The 20,733-nt window shown below is 48.5% G+C and overlaps 1 protein-coding gene across 8 annotated transcripts in view; it reads right to left on the bottom strand.

Annotated features, from left to right (window-relative positions):
- LOC144611997 (tensin-2-like) overlaps positions 1-20,733 on the bottom strand; it is a 225,602-nt gene that overhangs the window by 112,938 nt on the left and 91,931 nt on the right. For all 8 annotated transcript variants that reach the window (XM_078431400.1, XM_078431402.1, XM_078431401.1 and 5 more), the window contains exon 3: positions 19,288-19,325. In XM_078431400.1, the coding sequence (XP_078287526.1) occupies positions 19,288-19,325 (38 nt within the window). The remainder of the gene's footprint in view (positions 1-19,287; positions 19,326-20,733) is intronic.

Here is a 20,733-nt window from a genome sequence, read left to right as displayed (position 1 = left end):
TGACCATCTGTGGGACCAAACGCCTGCAGTGAATTAGGCCTCTTCCTTCATCGGTTTACAATATCCAGACATGGATACATTTCAGGAAGTCCCAGAGCACTTGGAGTCAATGAAGTGCTTTTCGTGCATTGTGGGAACCGTGGCAGGCAGTTTATGTGCAGCAAGATCGTGCAAACACCAATGTGATAATGACCAGATAATCTGCTTTTGGGGATAAATATTTGAGCAGGGAATCGGGATAGTGGCCATGGATCTTTCACAGCTGCCTCGAAGAGCAGATGGGGCCTCAGCTTAATGTCTCATCCAGAAAGGGCACGAACAAAGGGCATTGGAACAGGGGCCTTTGGCCCACCGAGTCCATTGATCACTAATTCTATGTTGTCCCACTTTCTCATCCACTCCCTACACATTAGCGGCAATTTACAGAGGGCTCCACTCATGGTCCTTCTCAAGGATGCTGCCTTGGAGTTGCTGGGGCCCTTGTGACATCTTTTCTGACCCATCATCCACCATTTCCATCCACCCCTCCTCCCAAGCTATCCTCCGAGGTCAAGCTTGGTGCAAGGCCAAAGAAAATTGGCAGTGAGATTCTGAGATGGAAGGACAGGCACTGAGCACATTTGCTGTGCTTTCTGGCAGCCTCCCAAGACAACTCTGCCTTGAAAGCAAACATCTGTCGAGTATGAAGGCAACAGGTTAACTCTCGGAGTGCCCAGCAGAGCAGCTTGTAAACACCGTCTTTGCAAATCAACCCCGAGATCCAAGGATTAACACATGGTTAGCTCTTTGGCGCAACTCTACATTCCCATCCTATGGCCCTGTTCACTGAACTGAAAGTGGCATTTATCACTTTATCCAACTACCAGGGGACAGGAGACTTTTGTAACATTGCACGCACACATTTTCAACGCACTGAGCAGTTGCCGAGTGAACTTCAAAGATTCTAAGGGCTTTCGCATTCCTCCCCCAGTGACACTCAGTAAAATAGAATCAACAGCCATCCCGATTCCCGTCAGGAAGCTCTCTGCTGCCAACAACATGGCTTGCTACCAAATCTACTGACCTCCAGCATTCTTTGAAACCGCTAACATTTACTGCAGTTTCTCAGGAAAATGTCGTCCATCGCGGGGGGGGGGGGACAGGGGACATCAGCAGAACTGGACGCAACAGTAAGAAGAACCCTTCAGCTCTTTTACATCCAATTACTGACTGGGTGGACATAGGCGGGTAGCCCACTGCTGCAACTGGACAAGGGGGCAACACCATCACAGGACCCAGTGATGATGGACGAGGAAGGACAGCAATTCCTGGTACACTCATGCATGAAGTACTCCTCCCTTAGCCTCACGGCTAATGTCATCAAAGGTAGGGTCAAACTTAACAGCAAGAGAACTGATGTTTGTCCACAAACTGAATTGTCGGCTTTGGCCCTGTAGCGTGTTGCTAACATTTCAAGGTCCAAAAGCTTTGAGCTTTGAGTGTTGCCCACTGCCCACTACAGACAGCAAGACTCTCTTCAGAAGGTGGAGGAAATGTGCCAACGTTAGGGTTGCCAACTGTCTCTTATTAGCCGGGACATCCCGTATATTGGGCTAAATTGGTTTGTTCCGTACGGGACCGCCCTTGTCCCGTATTAGGCCCGGTGGGCGCTGTAGGCCCAGACACTGTAGGGCCGGGGGCCGCTGTAGGCCTGGACAGTGTAGGCCCGGGCGCTGCCTAACGGAGGTTGCTTAGCAACCCGCCTCCCGGCCCGGGCGGCCACCGTTGGTGGAGCGGGCGCACACTGGGTGAGGTGACGTGGGGCAGTATCGTCACCTTTTGTCCCTTATTTGGGAGTGAGAAAGTTGGCAACCCTAGTCAACGTTATTCTCAAACCCTCCTTGGGGAAAAATAAAATAACATCCTCATTGATTTATTGTGAAATGCCTGGCCCATAACATAGTGGAGAAGGATATCAAGCGTGGAATCGAGAACTTCAAACTTATATGAAAGAGACTACCGTACATGACAGTATTGTATCACCTCCCAAACTCTCTATCAGGCACCTCCTGCACCTCGACAGCGAAGACAATCGCTCCCACGTTAGTTTTCTCAACTACCTGAGACCTGGAGTGGAAACAAGTCATCCTCAATCGTGAGGGACTGCCTATGAAGGAGGTCCACAGTGCTACAGATGGGACACCTGCGCCTTGGCCTAATCTTCACTTGCCCCGGCTTGCAGCAGGAGTCACTGGACAGTGGCGAGGCGCTGGGGTTGCGTGCGATTTACTGAAGGCTGCGGCAGCCATTTTCCAAAACAACACCACGTATCTTTGCAGCGCCTCAGCCAATGATCCCGGCTCTGACCACAATATGGCAGATTCAAGGCGACAGCAACTTCAGGAGGACTTGTGCCCCTGCAGAGAGCAACAGGTACCATGCACCTCAGTGAAGCACTCAGCTCAATTACTCACAATGGACAACAGACAATAGACAATAGGGGCAGGAGGAGGCCATTCGGCCCTTCGAGCCAGCACCACCATTCAATGTGATCATGGCTGATCATTCTCAATCAGTACCCCGTTCCTGCCTTCTCCCCATACCCCCTGACTCCGCTATCCTTAAGAGCTCTATCTAGCTCTCTCTTGAATGCATTCAGAGAATTGGCCTCCACTGCCTTCTGAGGCAGAGAATTTCACAGATTCACAACTCTCTGACTGAAAAAGTTTTTCCCCATCTCAGTTCTAAATGGCCTACCCCTTATTCTTAAACTGTGGCCCCTTGTTCTGGAATCCCCCCAACATTGGGAACATGTTTCCTGCCTCTAACGTGTCCAACCCCTTAATAATCTTATACGTTTCGATAAGATCTCCTCTCATCCTTCTAAATTCCAGTGTATACAAGCCTAGTCGCTCCAGTCTTTCAACATATGACAGTCCCGCCATACCGGGAATTAACCTAGTAAACCTACGCTGCACGCCCTCAATAACAAGAATATCCTTCCTCAAATTTGGAGACCAAAACTGCACACAGTACTCCAGGTGCGGTCTCACTAGGGCCCTGTACAACTGCAGAAAGACCTCTTTGCTCCTATACTCAACTCCTCTTGTTATGAAGGCCAACATTCCATTGGCTTTCTTCACTGCCTGCTGTACCTGCATGCTTCCTTTCATTGACTGATGCACTAGGACACCCAGATCAAGTTGTACGTCCCCTTTTCCTAACTTGACACCATTCAGTTAATACTCTGCCTTCTTATTCTTACCACCAAAGTGGATAACCTCACACTTATCCACATTAAACTGCATCTGCCATGCATCCGCCCACTCACACAACCTGTCCAAGTCACCCTGCAACCTGATAGCATCTTCCTCACAGTTCACACTGCCACCCAGCTTTGTATCATCTGCAAATTTGCTAATGGTACTTTTAATCCCTTCATCCAAGTCATTAATGTATATTGTAAACATTGAGCTCGCTCCCTGTTAATGTAAAAGGTCACTTTAACAGGGTGGCCGCTTTTGGCTTTGTTGTATTGAACCTCTTTATTGGCTTTTCTCGGCCAGCTGACCTCAATGCACAGTAAAAGTGGCCATAATGACAAGTCTGAGGGGCAGCCGTTCTCCAATCAATCAGCCATTGATTGGCCTGTGTAAGGGAAGGTGGGTGGGCTTCTGGTCGCGGTGGGCCTACATTATGGATAAGAAGACAAAATCAAAATGATGGAGAAACTTGGCAGGTCAGGCAGCATCTGTGGAGGGAATGAACAGGCGACGCTTTGGGTCGGGACGTTCAGAGTAATTTCAGCATCTGTAGTTCCTTGGGTGTCTGGGTTATGAATACCCCGATGGTACAGTGCGTGAGATAAATCGGAGGCCAGGACTGAAAATCCAATCGGTCTGAAGAAGGGTCTCAACCCGAAACGTCGCCCATTGCTTCTCTCCGGAGATGCTGCCCGGCCCGCTGAGTCACTCCGGCATTTTGTGTCTATCTCTGAAAATCCAAACACTGTGTTCAAATCCCTACCAGGCAGGTGTGAAATTTAAAATTGGTTAATAAGGGTGTAAGACACCAAGACATAACCCTGTTCTCACCCAGCAAACAGCTCACAATGGCCTGTTTCCTTTATTATCGTCACTTTTTTGCATATCTTTCATTCATTTGTTCTCTCTCTCTCTCTCCATCACCGTCTATATCTCTTGTTTCCCTTTCCCCCGACTATCAGTCTGAAGAAGAGTCTCGACCCGAAACGTCACCCAATTCTTCTCTCCAGAGATGCTGCCTGTCCCGCTGAGTTGCTCCAGCATGTTATGTCCATGTGCATAACTATTACACCTCTCTCCTCTGGACAAAACCAGCGGGGACCAAAACTTGGGAGTCTTTTGGTATCTACGGCTCGATACATTACACTGCCTTTGTTTTCTCGGTTTGGCACGTTTGGATGTATAAAGTGTAATCTAATTATCCAAAATGAATTATAACCCTCTGAGATAAAGCCTAAGGGAAACAGGTAACGCGTTAAAAAAAACCTGTCCTTTGAAAATGGGGTTTATTCACAAAATGCTGGAGTAACTCAGCAGGTCAGGCAGCATCTCGGGAGAGAAGGAATGGGTGACGTTTCGGGTCGAGACCCTTCTTCAGACTGATGTCGGGGGTGGGACAAAGGAAGGATATAGGTGGAGACAGGAAGATAGAGGGAGATCTGGGAAGGAGGAGGGGAAGGGAGGGACAGAGGAACTATCTGAAGTTGGAGAAGTCGACGTTCATACCACCGGGCTGCAAACTGCCCAGGCGAAATATGAGGTGCTGTTCCTCCAATTTCCGGCGGGCCTCACTATGGCATTGGAGGAGGCCCATGACAGAGAGGTCAGACTGGGAATGGGAGGGGGAGTTAAAGTGCTGGGCCACCGGGAGATCAGTTGCGTTAATGCGGACCGAGCGCAGGTGTTCAGCGAAGCGATCGCCGAGCCTGCGCTTGGCTTCGCCGATATAAATAAGTTGACATCTAGAGCAGCGGATGCAATAGATGAGGTTGGAGGAGGTGCAGGTGAACCTCTGTCTTTGAAAATGGGGTTTGCTTTCTGCATCCACCAGCTGAAAGTGCCTGTAGGAGTGAGCCGGGCCTGTATTCTATAGCCTGCCTCTTCCTTCTCTCCCTTCTCTCCCAGCAGCTGGGCTTGTTCACTTTGGACTCGCACAACTTGACATATTCCAGCATTCCCAGGAGCAAAGGGGTATTCTTGAACCAGGGCCACGACTGGATCAGTGGAAAGATGTGAAGGGTTCCCAAGGGATGGGTCAAGTCAAGTCAAGTCGAGTTTATTGTCACGAGCTCAAGTACGGAGAGGTACAAAGTTGAGTGAAAATCTTTCTTGCAGCAGCGTCACAAGCACATAGACTCACACACACAGAAACATCATGTATCCATAACTTGCACATATATTCGACAAGGCAGTGAAAAGACAAACACTGTGCAAAGAACAAGACATCATATCGTAAAATACAACTGGAAAATCTAGTCCATGGTAGTGGTCTGTAGTTTAGTTTAGAGATACAGCGCGGAAAAAGGCACCGAGCCTGAACCAACCAGCGATCCACGCACATCAACGCTATCCTACACACACGAGGAACAATTTACACTTACACCAAGCCAATTTACCTACAAACCTGTACGTCTTTGGAGCGTGAATTGGAGAAAACCCACGCAGGTCACGGGGAGAACGTACAAACTCCGTACGGACAGCGCCCGTAGTCGGCATCGAACCCGGGTCTCCGGCGCTGCAACTCTACCGCTGCGCCACCGTGTTGCTGAGATAGGTTTAGAAACATAGAAACATAGAAAATAGGTGCAGGAGTAGGCCATTCGGCCCTTTGAGCCTATACGCACCGCCATTCAATATGATCATGGCTGATCATCCAGCTCAGTATCCTGTACCTGCCTTCTCTCCATACCCCCTGATCCCTTTAGCCACAAGGGCCACATCTAACTCCCTCTTAAATATAGCCAATGAACTGGCCTCAACTACCTTCTGTGGCAGAGAATTCCACAGATTCACCACTCTCTGTGTGAAAAAAAACTTTCTTATCTCGGTCCTAAAAGACCCCCCTTATCCTTAAACTGTGACCCCTTGTTCTGGACTTCCCCAACATCGGGAACAATCTTCCCGCATCTAGCCTGTCCAACCCCTTAAGAATTTTGTACGTTTCTATAAGATCCCCCCTCAATCTTCGAAATTCCAGCGGTTGTCTAAATCGGTTGAAGAACCTGCTAGATGTAGAACAGTAGCTGGTGGCGTGGGACTTCAGGCTTCTGTACCTCCTGCCCGGTGGCAGAGGCGCGAAGGAGCCACAGACTGGATGGTGCAGACCCTCGATGATAGATGCCGGTCACACGGAAGCAACATCTCGTGTGGATGGTTTGGATGGAGTGGAATCCGTAATGGACCGGGCTGAGTCCGCCATGCTCTGCTGGCTCTGGCATTCCTGTGTGTTGGAACTGCCAGAACAGACTGTGATGCAACCTGTCAGGATTCTTTCTGCACTGCATGTGTAGGAGTTTGGAGGAATGCTCGGTGACATAAACATCTAAGGAAGTCGAGGCAACCTCCCCTAAGGGCAGCAGCAAAAACCTGCACGGACTTATCAGTGTAAACATCGGTTTCCTCTCTCCCCACCCTCCTGGTGACCCAACAATGCTTGGCAGGCCCTGGGTATCCTATGCCTGTCGGCTGTTCCCACAGCTACAAGAAGCCCAGTGGCTCTTTGAAAAGGTGGGAATTTGATGTTGCAGTCAGCCTGATCTGGCTGATGGTGCATGTGCTTGCGTGCATTTGTGTGCGTGCTGGTGTGCATGCGTGTGCGTGTGCTTGTGTGCACACGCATGCAGGCTGCCATGGGTGCCTGAGTCCGTTTCAAACTTTCATTAAGAGTCAGATTTTCATCACCCCCTGTCAAGTCCCTTTAAGGATGCTCCAACAAGCTTGCTGGCCAATGGCGTCCTTTGCAAGCACGGTTCCAGTTGTAATCAAGACAACGGTGGCAGCCAGTTTTCGACAGCGAGATCCACAGGCAGCAATATGACAAAGCGATCCGGATGATGTGTTTCAGGAATGTGTTGATGAGGGAACGTAGCCTAGTAGAATCCAACCGAGTTGCATCCACCCGAGACATGCTGATGGGGCCAAAACAGATACAGTCCTCAATCACATCAGAGAAGCTGCTTGGCACCAATTTAGTTTTGTTTATTATTGGGACGTGTATTAGAGATACAGCGCAGAAACAGGCCCTTCGGCCCACCGGGTCCGCGCCGTCCAGCGATCCCCGCACATTTAACACTATCCTACACACACTGGGGACAATTTTTACATTTTGCCCAGCCAATTAACCTACAAACCTGCACGTCTCAGTTCTAAATGGCCTACCCCTTATTCTTAAACTGTGGCCCCTTGTTCTGGACTCCCCCAACATTGGGAACATGTTTCCTGCCTCTAACGTGTCCAACCCCTTAATAATCTTATACGTTTCGATAAGATCTCCTCTCATCCTTCTAAATTCCAGTGTATACAAGCCTAGTTGCTCCAGTCTTTCAACATATGATAGTCCCGCCATTCCGGGAATTAACCTAGTAAACCTCAATAGCAATTAACCTACAAACCTGCACGTCTTTGGAGTGTGGGAGTAAACCGAAGATCTCAGAGAAAACCCATGCAGGTCACGGGGAGAACGTACAAACTCCGTACAGACAGCGCCCGTAGTCAGGATCGAACCTGAGTCTCCATTCGCTGTGAGGCAGCAACTCTACCGCTGCGCCATCCAGTCAGTAGAAAGACAATTATGATTGCAACTATGATTTACTCTGCCATTATAAATGTTCCGATACGATTATAGAAGCCTTAACTTCCATGGTGAGTAAATATCAGATATTCATGCCCTGCCGGGATTTGACAGACCCGACGGTCTTGACACGGTTTATGATATCGCTTCTGGAGGATTTGGGCTCCTGAGGGTATTATAAGAAAATAACTGCAGATGCTGGTACAAATCGAAGGTATTTATTCACGAAAAGCTGGAGTAACTCAGCGGGTCAGGCAGCATCTCAGGAGAGAAGGAATGGGTGACGTTTCGGGTCGAGACCCTTCTTCAGTCTGAAGAAGGGTATAGAAACATAGAAAATAGATGCAGGAGTAGGCCATTCGGCCCTTCGAGCCTGTACGCACCGCCATTCAATATGATCATGGCTGATCATCCAACTCAGTATCCCGTACCTGCCTTCTCTCCATACCCCCTGATCCCTTTAGCCACAAGGGCCACATCTAACTCCCTCTTAAATATAGCCAATGAACTGGCCTCAACTACCTTCTGTGGCAGAGAATTCCACAGATTCACCACTCTCTGTGTGAAAAAAACCTTTCTCATCTCTGTCCTAAAAGACTTCCCCCTTATCCTTAAACTGTGACCCCTTGTTCTGGACTTCCCCAACATCGGGAACAATCTTCCTGCATCTAGCCTGTCCAACCCCTTAAGAATTTTGTACGTTTCTATAAGATCTCAGGAGAGAAGGAATGGGTGACGTTTCGGGTCGAGACCCTTCTTCAGACTGATGTCAGGGGGGGGCGGGACAAAGGAAGGATATAGGTGGAGACAGGAAGATAGAGGGAGATCTGGGAAGGAGGAGGGGAAGAGAGGGACGGAGGGACTATCCCCTGAGGATGTAACCTCCAGATTTCCCAGCTTAACTGCACTTGCTTGCATGGTCGCCCGGAAGCTGCTGCTGGATTGACACGCTGGGATTCTTGCTGCCAAATCTGGGCCAGCGCGTCAAGTGAATTCGTAGCGGGATCTCGTGTGAAGATGCTGCCATCTTTTGCAAAATGTGACTTGCAAGACCGAGGAGTGAACAAGACGATCAAGCCTTTGCGTGAAGACGTTATAAGGGTTTTAAAAAATCTCTACAGAGTCGCATCTGAATGAAACTGGAAACAGTTCAGACAAGTTATACATTCCCAGTCATTCATATGTTGTGGCCTTTTGAACTATATGTCAGCCAGCTCCGACATCTGGAACTGATAATCATGTTTCAATTAGAATAAATAACCAATTAGGAATCGGGAATGATATCAGGAATACAAAACACATTTGGACACTTGATGGACAGTTACTTGGAGAGGTTCGGCTGTGTGTCGGTACTTGGAAGAGTTTGGTTTTGATTACCATCCATCATAGTTCAATTATCTCTTGGATGTCTTAATCTACTTTCCTTGCTTTGAGATGCCGTCCCTTTCTTCAGAGGAAGCTATTCCTCAGTCAAACATCATTCATCAACCAAGGCACAAGCCTCCACTCTCCAGCGCAGGCTGGCTCCAGTTGTCCAGCTTGTGGGCTACCACCTCACTCCTGATTCACAAAACGCTGGAGTAACTCAGCAGGTCAGGCAGCATCTGGGGAGAGAAGGAATGGGTGACGTTTCGGGTCGAGACCCTTCCTCAGACTGATGTCAGGGGGGCAGGACAAGGGAAGGATATAGGTGGAGACAGGAAGATAGAGGGAGATCTGGGAAGGAGGAGGGGAAGAGAGGGACAGAGGAACTATCTAAAGTTGGAGAAGTCGATGTTCATACCGCTGGGCTGCAAGCAGCCCAGGCGAAATATGAGGTGCTGTTCCTCCAATTTCCGGTGGGCCTCACTGTGGCACTGGAGGAGGCCCATGACAGAAAGGTATATCACTCCTGCTTCATGTCTTATGAAAGTTCTGAGAGGGTCTGAATAGACAGATGTTACCTGGTCTGGAACAAAGTCTCAGATGTTTAGTGGGTGGTGCAGCGGTAGAGTTGCCGCCTCACAGCGCCAGGGACCCGGGCTCCATCCTGACTACGGGTGCTGTCTGTACGGAGTTTGCACGCTCTCCCCGTGACCGTGTTTACGCCAGGTGCTGCGGTTTCCTCCCACACTCCAAAGGCGTACAGGTTTGTAGCTTAATTGGGTTCGGTCAAATTGTAAAGTGTGTAGGATAGTGTGAGTGTGTGGGGATCGCTGATCAGTGCGGACTCAATGGGCAGAAAAGCCCGTTTCTGTGCTGTATCTCTGAACTAAACTCAAACTTTGCTTCATTTTGATTCCTGGGTGTCGTGGTACACCAGTCATTGAAAGTGGGCATGGGGGTGCAGCAGGCAGTGAAGAAAGCGAATGGTATGTTGGCATTCATAGCGAGGGGATTTGAGTATAGGAGCAGGGAGGTTCTGCTGCAGTTGTACAGGGCATTGGTGAGACCGCACCTGGAGTATTGCGTACAGTTTTGGTCTCCTAATCTGAGGAAAGATATTCTTGCCATAGAGGGAGTACAGAGAAGGTTCACCAGATTGATCCCTGGGATGGCAGGACTTTCATATGAAGAAAGACTGGATAGACTCGGCTTGTACGCGCTGGAATTTAGAAGATTGAGGGGGGATCTTATAGAAACTTACAAAATTCTTAAGGGGTTGGACAGGCTAGATGCAGGAAGATTGTTCCCGATGTTGGGGAAGTCCAGAACAAGGGGTCACAGTTTAAGGATAAGGGGGAAGCCTTTTAGGACCGAGATGAGAACGTTTTTTTTCACACAGAGAGTGGTGAATCTGTGGAATTCTCTGCCACAGAAGGTAGTTGAGGCCAGTTCACTGGCTATATTTAAGAGGGAGTTAGATGTGGCCCTTGTGGCTAAAAGGATCAGGGGGTATGGAGAGAAGGCAGGTACGGGATACTGAGTTGGATGATCAGCCATGATCATATTGAATGGCGGTGCGTACAGGCTCGAAGGGCCGAATGGCCTACTCCTGCACCTATTTTCTATGTTTCTCTACCCTTCTTCAGACTGAAGAAGGGTCTCAACCCGAAACGTCACCCATTCCTTCTCTCCCGAGATGCTGCCTGACCCGCTGAGTTACTCCAGCATTTTGTGAATAAATACCTTCGATTTGTACCAGCATCTGCAGTTTTTTTCTTATAGGAGAGTCCAGGGAAGTCATTGCAAAGTCGGGGATTTTTGCCAGCCGTGTGCACCGAGGACAGAGTGAAATCGAGCGGGAGGGGTGACGGAGCCAATCAGCCACAGCCTCACACGAGGGGCCAAATGATTCTCCTGTTTCTTGTTCTTACAGGCCCGCCATTCCCCCTGGGTTTGCGTGCCAACATCGCGAGCCATTTCATTGCAAAAGGCCTGGAAACCTTCATTGGTGCTGTCTGAGGACTAAGCAGGGAGGTGGTTGGGAGGAGGGGTGGTACACCGCGAGAGAGATGAGGAGCAAGGAAGTCGCTGGAGAAGGCTGAAGAATTCAAGACCTCTCATTGAACTGCACCTCTGACACGAGCAGATTGCTTCCAGGGACTGAGGCTTCCCAGGGCTTGTACTCCGACTCAGAATCAGTGTTCCTCAGCTGACACGAGCAAAACTACAGATATAGGATTTCATTGTGATGCATTTCCCAATAATTAAACCTGGCACAGTTCCAAGGCTGAGTGAATATCATGGGTTCTCTGGGAGTCCTTACAACTGAGGCCTGTAGAAAACTACTGCCAACATTCTGCAGCGTATTGAATGCCATTCCTCCAACATCACAACAAGCTAGACATTGAAATCGGACAGCCACCATTCAAACTGCAGCGGACAATAGATTTAATGGATGAAAAGGCAGCACAGTTGTCATGCAATGAGTCTGTCCACATTACTGCCCTATCTGCACTACATCGCAGACTACGATTGAATTTGTGCATTGCGAAACCTGGCAGCGATTGTGGATGGAATCTGCGGAAAAGTGACCGGCCCAGGGCGGCACGGTGGCGCAGCGGTAGAGTTGCTGCCTTGCGGCGCCAGAGGCCCGTGTTTGATCTCGACTACGGGCGCTGTCTGTGCGGAGTTTGCAGGTTCTCCCCATGACCTGCGTGGGTTTTCTCCGAGATCTTCCATTTCCTTCCACATTCCAAAGACGTGCGGGTTTGTAGGTTAATTAGTGTAAGAAAATAACTGCAGATGCTGGTACAAAATCGATTAATTCACAAAATGCTGGAGTAACTCAGCAGGTCAGGCAGCATCTCGGGAGAGAAGGAATGGGTGACGTTTCGGGTCGAGACCCTTCTTCAGACTTGTAGGTTAATTGACTTGGTGTAAAATCTAAATTGTCCTAAGTGTGTGTGTAGGATAGTGTTAGTGTGCGGGGATCGCTGGTCGGCGTGGACTCGGTGGGCCAAGTGGCCTGCTTCCGCACTGTATCTCTCAACTAAACTAAATTAACTCCAGTCGTACTCCCCAGAACCTGGGCGGACCAGCAGGCAGCAGTGTTTGTGGACATCTTTAATCTCTCCCTACTGCAGTCAAAAGAGAACACATCCTATCCAGATGCATCAAAGCGTGGTATGGAAACAGCTCTGCCCAAGACGGCAAGAAATTGCAGAGAGTGGTGCATGCACAAACCATCCACCCTCCCACAGACTCCATCTATACTTTCATGCTGCCTCGGGAAAGCATCAAGGACCATTCAACCTGTGTCACTTCCTCCTCTCCCCCTCTCCTGTTGGGCAAACGATACAAAAGCTCGAAAGCACGTACCACCAGATTCAAGAACAGCTCCTTCCCCGCTGTTATCAGAGTCTTGAATGGACCTCTCATGAGCTAAAGCTGAATTCCTGATCTTCCAACCAACATTGCCGTGGCACTTGCATTTTTTTTTTCAAAACTGCACTTTCTCTATTGCTGCAACACTCATTATATTCTGCACTCTATTTTCTCTTTTGCACAACATGATGTATTCATGTATAGACACAAAATGCTGGAGTAACTCGGTGGGACAGGCAGCATCTCCGGCGAGAAGGAATGGGTGACGCTTCGGGTCAAGACCCTTCTCTTTTTTTAGATTTTAGAGATACAGCGCAGAAACAGGCCCTTCGGCCCACCGGGTCCGCGCCGCCCAGCGATCCCCGCACACTAACACTATCCTACACCCACTAGGGACAATTTTTACATTTGCCCAGCCAATTAACCCACATACCTGTACGTCTTTGGAGTGTGGGAAGAAACCGAAGATCTCGGAGAAAACCCACGCGGGTCACGGGGAGAACGTACAAACTCCGTACAGACGGCGCCCGTAGTCAGGATCGAACCCGAGTCTCCGGCGCTGCATTCGCTGTAAGGCAGCAACTCTACCGCTGCGCCACCGTGCCGCCCACTTCTTCAGACTGTATTTATGTATAGTATAATTTGCAGAACAAAGCTCCCTTTTTTTCTGGTTAATAAATTTTCCAAGGGGTTCAGCTATGTCCAAGTCGGCAGATGCTCCATCCGACTTGTTGCTCAACTCTATTTTTACAGCCAATTAGTTCCCTCCCCCCACCCCCACCCCACCCTCCTCCACTTTGCTGATCACTGTCTGTGTCAAATTCTCCAAGGGCCTCAAAATAGGGAGGTCGAGTCAATGAAATTGCAAGGCTAATTGGCAGGCAGTGTTGGCCAGGGCTAGGCTGAGAACGGGCATGCCTGGTGAGACTCTGGGGGAGGGAGTGATTCAAGTTTCCGGCTTGGTGGTGATTGGAGATTAAATTTAAACTCCGGAGAACAGAGTGTCCTGCACGGCTCTTGAAAATGTGGAATTTTCACATGATGGCAGGGGCCAAAGTTACTGCAAAGCCTCTCAGCGACACGCCACACAGATCCCAAAATGGGCAGCAGCTAACTCCGAACGCTTTGGGTATTAAATACAAGTATTGTTAAGGCCCTTACTTTAAATGGAACATCCACTCTATTGTGTGGCAGAAGGGTGAGAGGAGATCTTATCGAAATGTATAAGATTATTAAGGGGTTGGACACGTTAGAGGCAGGAAACATGTTCCCAATGTTGGGGGAGTCCAGAACAAGGGGCCACAGTTTAAGAATAAGGGGTAGGCCATTTAGAACTGAGATGAGGAAAAACCTTTTCAGTCAGAGAGTTGCGAATCTGTGGAATTCTCTGCCTCAGAAGGCAGTGGAGGCCGATCCCCCCACATCCGGACCAAACTCAGATCCTGGGGGGACAGGGCTTTCTCCATCGCTGCTCCCACCCTATGGAACTCACTACCCCAAACCGTCAGAGACTCCTCCTCACTCACCACATTCAAAACATCACTGAAGTCTCACCTGTTCAGTACTGCCTTCAACCACTGAAGGTCACCTCACCTTCTGTCTCCTTTCTCTGTTCGTTTACTTATTTATCTATTTATTCACTTCCCTATGTTATTTAAATCCCTGTAAAGCGTCTTTGAGTATATGAAAAGCGCTATATAAATGTAATGCATTATTATTATTATTATTAATTCTCTGAATGCATTCAGAGAGTTGTGAATCTGTGGAATTCTCTGCCTCAGAAGGCAGTGGAGGCCAATTCTCTGAATGCACTCAAGAGAGCGCTGGATAGAGCTCTTAAGAATAGCGGAGTCAGGGGGTATGGGGAGAAGGCAGGAACGGGGTACTGATTGAGAATGATCAGCCATGATCACATTGAATGGCGGTGCTGGCTCGAAGGGCCGAATGGCCTCCTCCTGCACCTATTGTCTATTGTCTATTTTGCGTGCGGTAGATTTTGCGTGCTAAAATTTTTAGGAAGTATTTTTACCAAGCTGAAAGCACTGTACAAATCCAGCAAGGAGCTGCTTTTGAGGGAGTGCAGCATAGGTTCACCAGTTTAATTCCCGGGATGGTGGGACTGACATATGATGAAAGAATGGATCGACTGGGCTTGTAATCACTGGAATTCAGAAGGATGAGGGAGGGATCTTAAAGAAACAAATAAAATTCTTAAGGGATTGGACAGGCTAGATGCAGGAAAAAAGTTCCCGATGTTGGGGGAGTCCAGAACCAGGGGCCACCGTTTAAGAATTAGGCCATTTAGGACTGAGATGAGGAAAAGCTTTTTCACCTAGAGAGTTGTGAATCTGTGGAATTCTCTGCCACAGAAGGCAGTGGATGCCAATTCACTGGATGTATTCAAGAGAGAGTTAGATTTAGCTCTTCAGGCTAGTGGAATAAAGGGATGTGGGGAGAAGGCAGGAACGGGGTTCCTGATTGTGGATGATCAGCCATGATCATATTGAATGTCGGTGCTGGCTCGAAGGGCCGAATGGCCTCCTCCCGCACCTATTTTCTATATTTCTAAGGAGCTGATGCTACCCTTCAGGGCATGGGGGTGGGAAGACAAACAGTGGGCACCCCTACAATCCACTCTGTCTTGTTTCCTTAGTTCTTTTCACTCGTCCTTCACGGGCTTTGGGTATCGCAGGCGGAGCTCAATATTTTTTTATTTTTTTTTATTTTAAAAATGTTTAAATTATTTTTTTATATATATAAGCTGTCTCTCATTGCCTCTGAAGTGAGTGGTTATCTGGATCATTTTTAAAGGGAGCTGACGTTCTTGGTTTGGAGTCACATGCAGGTCAGACCGGGTAAGGACAGATTTTATTCCCTGAAGTGAATTGGATCCGATTTTAACAATAGTCCATTTGTTTTCTGTCACTTGTTTCTCTTTAAACCAGATTTATTTAATTGCTTGAATATTCGTTTCCCCAGCTACTGCCGTGTGATTCAAACTCACGCTGCTAGCTCACTACTCGAGAACTCGAGCTAGATAGAGCTCTTAATGATAGCGGAGTCAGGGGGTATGGGGAGAAGGCAGGAACGGGGTACTGATTGAGAATGGTCAGCCATGATCACATTGAATGGCGGTGCTGGCTCGAAGGGCCGAATGGCCTCCTCCTGCACCGATTGTCTAACTCAGCGGGTCAGGCAGCATCTCCGGCGAGAAGGAATGGGTGACGTTTCGGGTCGAGACCCTTCTTCAGACCGTATTTATGTACGGTATAATGAGTGTGCAAGGCCTGGATAGAGTGGATATGGAGAGGATGTATTCACTAGTGGGAGACTCTGGGACCAGAGGGCACAGCGGCAGAATAAAAGGACATACCTTGGGAAAGGAGATGAGAAGGGATTTATTGAGGGTGGTGAATCTGTGGAATTCTTCGGAATTCTTCGCCACAGACAGAGGGCAAGTCATTGAGTGTTTTTAAAGCGGAGATTGATAGTTTCTTGCTTAGTAAGGCCATTAAAGGTTACGGGGAGAAGGTAGGAGATTAGGGTCGAGAGGGAAATAAAGACCAGCCATGATTGAATGTGGAACAGACTCGGTGGGCTGAATGGCCTAATTCTGCTCCTACGTCCTATGGAAGCCTAGTCACTTAACTTTGAGGCTGCTGTGTCAATGATGACTGGATCGCGGGACAGGGGCTAATGCTCGCAGCAGCTGTGGAGCATTGATTACACAGTACGCTGTACCTGGCTCTAATATTGCAAACAGGGATCCTTCTGGCTTGATTTCTCTGTTCTGCAAATCTATTTCCACTCACCACCCCACAGAACCCCACCTCAACTGCACCCACGATCATAAAACACGCGCCCGTATTTGGAGTGAGGGGGTTGTAGGTCAGAAATACAAAATAGGGCATTGGAAAAGGGAGGGGGGCAAGCATTTCATCCTCGGAAGAGAGTGGATGTTAAGACCGGCAAGATCATCTCTGACCGCTCTCACCCTGGCCACAAACTCTTCGAAGCACTTCAATAGACAATAGACAATAGGTGCAGGAGGAGGCCATTCGGCCCTTCGAGCCAGCACCGCCATTCAATGTGATCATGGCTGATCATTCTCAATCAGTACCCCGTTCTCCCCATACCCCCTGACTCCGCTATCCTTAAGAGCTCTATCCAGCTCTCTCTTGAATGCATTCAGAGAATTGGCCTCCACTGCCCTCTGAGGCAGAGAATTCCACAGATTCACAACTCTCTGACTGAAAAAGTTTTTCCTCATCTCAGTTCTAAATGGCCTACCCCTTATTCTTAAACTGTGGCCCCTTGTTCTGGACTCCCCCAACATTGGGAACATGTTTCCTGCCTCTAACGTGTCCAACCCCTTAATAATCTTATACGTTTCGATAAGATCTCCTCTCATCCTTCTAAATTCCAGTGTATACAAGCCTAGTCGCTCCAGTCTTTCAACATATGACAGTCCCGCCATTCCGGGAATTAACCTAGTAAACCTACGCTGCACGCCCTCAAGAGCAAGAATATCCTTCCACAAATTTGGAGACCAAAACTGCACACAGTACTCCAGATGCGGTCTCACTAGGGCCCTATACAACTGCAGAAGGACCTCTTTGCTCCTATGCAGAAGGACCTCTTTGCTCCTTCCCTCTGGAAGGCGACTCCAGACTGTCAGAGCAGCCACAGCCAGACATAAAAACGGATTTTCTTTTCCGTGAGTAGTACCTCTACTCCACAACCAAACGTCTGTCGCCTCCTTTTGCTCCGGTTTATTTCACTCACACGTTTAAACTATAATGTGTATTCCTAATGTTTTAATGTTTTATGCTTTATTCTTAATTGTTTACTGTGGGCCGTGTTGTTACTTGCGAGCGGAGCACCGAGGCACATTCCTTGTATGTGTACATACTTGGCCAATAAACCTATTCAATTCAATTCAATTCAGTTAAAGGGTTAAGACAAAGGGCATCTGCCAGGACAGATTCAATAGACAATAGACAATAGGTGCAGGAGGAGGCCATACGGCCCTTCGAGCCAGCACCGCCATTCAATGTGATCATGGCTGATCATTCCCAATCAGTACCCCGTTCCTGCCTTCTCCCCATACCCCCTGACTCCGCTACCTTAAGAGCTCTATCCAGCTCTCTCTTGAATGCATTCAGAGAATTGGCCTCCACTGCCTTCTGAGGCAGAGAATTCCACAGATTCACAACTCTCTGACTGAAAAAGTGTTTCCTCATCTCTGTTCTAAATGGCAGATTCACGGGCAACCGATAAAGAAACAAGAGGTAGAGTCAATAAACGAAACGCACTGCTGAAAACCCTTACAACAAGCTGGACTTCCTGAGGAACGATTTAAAACTGCTTGAACAAATTGAAAAGAAAATAGGTTGCGTTGTACACAATTAACGTGGGAACATTTGGCCACCTTTGATGTTGGCCTGCCTGCGACGCAGTGCAAAACAGGTCTCCTGGTGCTGAACTTGCTGATGCTCTTCCTGCCCCTCTGCCGATCTCCGAGCAACTGGCCTCACGGTGCTCGGTGGCCCCTGCAGCCCTTCCCACAACCTTTTGTTCCAAACGCACACCAAACCTTGGCTCTGGCTGCAAACAGTCGACCTGCAGGCAGTGCTCCACCCTCACCTTCAGCCCCAGAGCTGCCTTCCAACTTGACGTCAGTGGCCGCGAGAGAGCACATCCTGGCTGACAGGTTAATGCCAGCCATTAATCTCTCTACACATTGATTGAAAATTATGGGGCGAAGGCAGGGGAATGGGGTCGAGAGGGAGAGATCGATCAGCCATGATTTTTTTTTAGATTTAGATTTAGAGACACAGCGCAGAAACAGGCCCTTCGGCCCACCGGGTCCGCGCCGCCCAGCGATCCCCACACACTAACACTATCCTACACACACTAGGGACAATTTATTTATTATTATTATTTTTTTTTTTTAACATTTACCAAGCCAATCAAGACCGGCTGAGTGTTCCCAGTATTTCATTCTAATTCCATTCAGATTGCCAACATCTACAGTATTTTTTACCAGGTACATCTACGTACCTGTACGTCTTTGGAATGTGGGAGGAAACCGAAGATCTCGGAGAAAACCCACGCAGGTCACGGGGAGAACGTACAAACTCCGTACAGACGGCGCCTGTAGCCAGGATCGAACCTGAGTCTCCGGCGCTGCATTCGCTGTAAGGCGGCAACTCTACCGCTGCGCCACCGTGCCGCCCTTGAATGGCGGAGTAGACTCGATGGGACAAACAGCCTGATTCTGCTCCCTAGAACGTATGAAAATTCCTCTACAACCTGGTGCATTGCAAGCTGACAGCCACAAAGGTCGCCTGGTAAGCAATAGACTAAAACATGTTTAAAGAGAAAACAAGAATGATAATATCTGAGATGTAATGAAAAGAAAGATTTCCGGAAATGCTTGGCAGATCAGGCAGTGTCTGTGGAGGGAGAAACCGGGTCAATGTTTCAGGTCAACAACTTTTCATCAGTTGCATGTTCATCAGCGTGAAACGTCATTCCTGTTCTTCTCTCTGCAGATGCTGCCTGACCGGCTGAGTGTTCCCAGTATTTCATTCTAATTCCATTCAGATTTCCAACATCTGCAGTATTTTCTGCTTATTAAATCCTACAAAGCCAAACAATGGAAAAACGCGGTCCATTGAAACCGCAGACCAGGTGAGCACCTCAAATGAAGAGACATCTTACCTTGGTCTCACATTTCTTGTGACTTGCTACCTTGCAGACTGGAGGAGAAAAAAAAACAAGAGTCAGTAATTGAGAAAATCCAGTGAGGTTGGACAACAATAGACAATAGGTGCAGGAGTAGGCCATTCGGCCCTTCGAGCCAGCACCACCATCCAATGTGATCATGGCTGATCATTCTCAATCAGTACCCCGTTCCTGCCCTCTCCCCATACCCCCTGACTCCGCTATCCTTAAGAGCTCTATCTAGTTCTCTCCTGAATGCATTCACAGAATTGGCCTCCACTGCCTTCTGAGGCAGAGAATTCCACAGATTTACAACTCTCTGACTGAAAAAGTTTTTCCTCATCTCAGTTATAAATGGCCGACCCCTTATTCTTAAACTGTGGCCCCTCCCACACGGAGGTTCTTGCTAAGATTGCCAATCGTCGATCACGTTATCAATCTTTCCTGACACCTTGACATGACATTTATGTCAAAAATATACTCAGTAAACACAATTAGTGCATATTTTTCTCTACATTCATCCTACCATCAATTCAACGCATCAATTGTATTGTCTTTCCGCTGCCTGGTTAGCGCGCAAAAGCTTTTCACTGTACCTCAGTACACGTGACAATAAACTAAACTGATCTGAACACCTCCTCACATTGAAAGGCCAACAAATTTCCGATGGGCTTTAGCAATTGCAAATCCCAGAGGGCGGTCACGGTGGCGCAGCGGTAGAGTTGCTGCCTTACCGCGAATGCAGCGCCGGAGACCCGGGTTCTATCCTGACTACGGGTGCAGTCTGTACGGAGTTTGTACGTTCTCCCCGTGACCTGCGTGGGTTTTCTCCGAGATCTTCGGTTTCCTCCCACACTCCAAAGACGTGCAGGTTTGTAGGTTAATTGGCTTGGTAAGTGTAAAAAAAAAAATTGTCCCTAGTGGGTGTAGGATAGTGTTAGTGTGCGGGGATCGCTGGTCGGCGCGGACCCGGTGGGCCGAAGGGCCTGTTTCCGCGCTGTATCTCTAAACTAAACCAGCTTGGATGCAAAATGGAGTCCTGCACCATATTGCTGAGTCAACAGCAGAGTGCGACTGTGCCCTTTCAACAACTGCTTTGGATTGTCCGTGATCTGGGAGATTGGCAAACACCTGCTGAATTTCTATGTGAACCTGTAATGGTCTGTGTTGGCACAGCGGTCTGCTGCCATTGACGCATTTATCAGGGGACCATAACTAAAATGGTGCAGAGTTTCTATTTTGTGATTGGGGGGTATGAACGATGGGGGAAGAGACAAGCAGAATCAACTGAATTCGTGGGCCTCAAAGACCGAATTAGGTCATGCCAAACAAATGCTCATGGTTCCAAGCCCACCTTGTCCGGGCAATCCACAGCTTGTGGTTTACCAACAGACCGGAGTAGTACCTAGACAGTCGCAAGGAAAATGACTCATGACCACACTC

This window comes from Rhinoraja longicauda, chromosome 42, assembly GCF_053455715.1.
Source record: "Rhinoraja longicauda isolate Sanriku21f chromosome 42, sRhiLon1.1, whole genome shotgun sequence".
NCBI lineage: Eukaryota > Metazoa > Chordata > Chondrichthyes > Rajiformes > Arhynchobatidae > Rhinoraja > Rhinoraja longicauda.
This window is presented reverse-complemented; position numbering and strand designations above follow the sequence as displayed.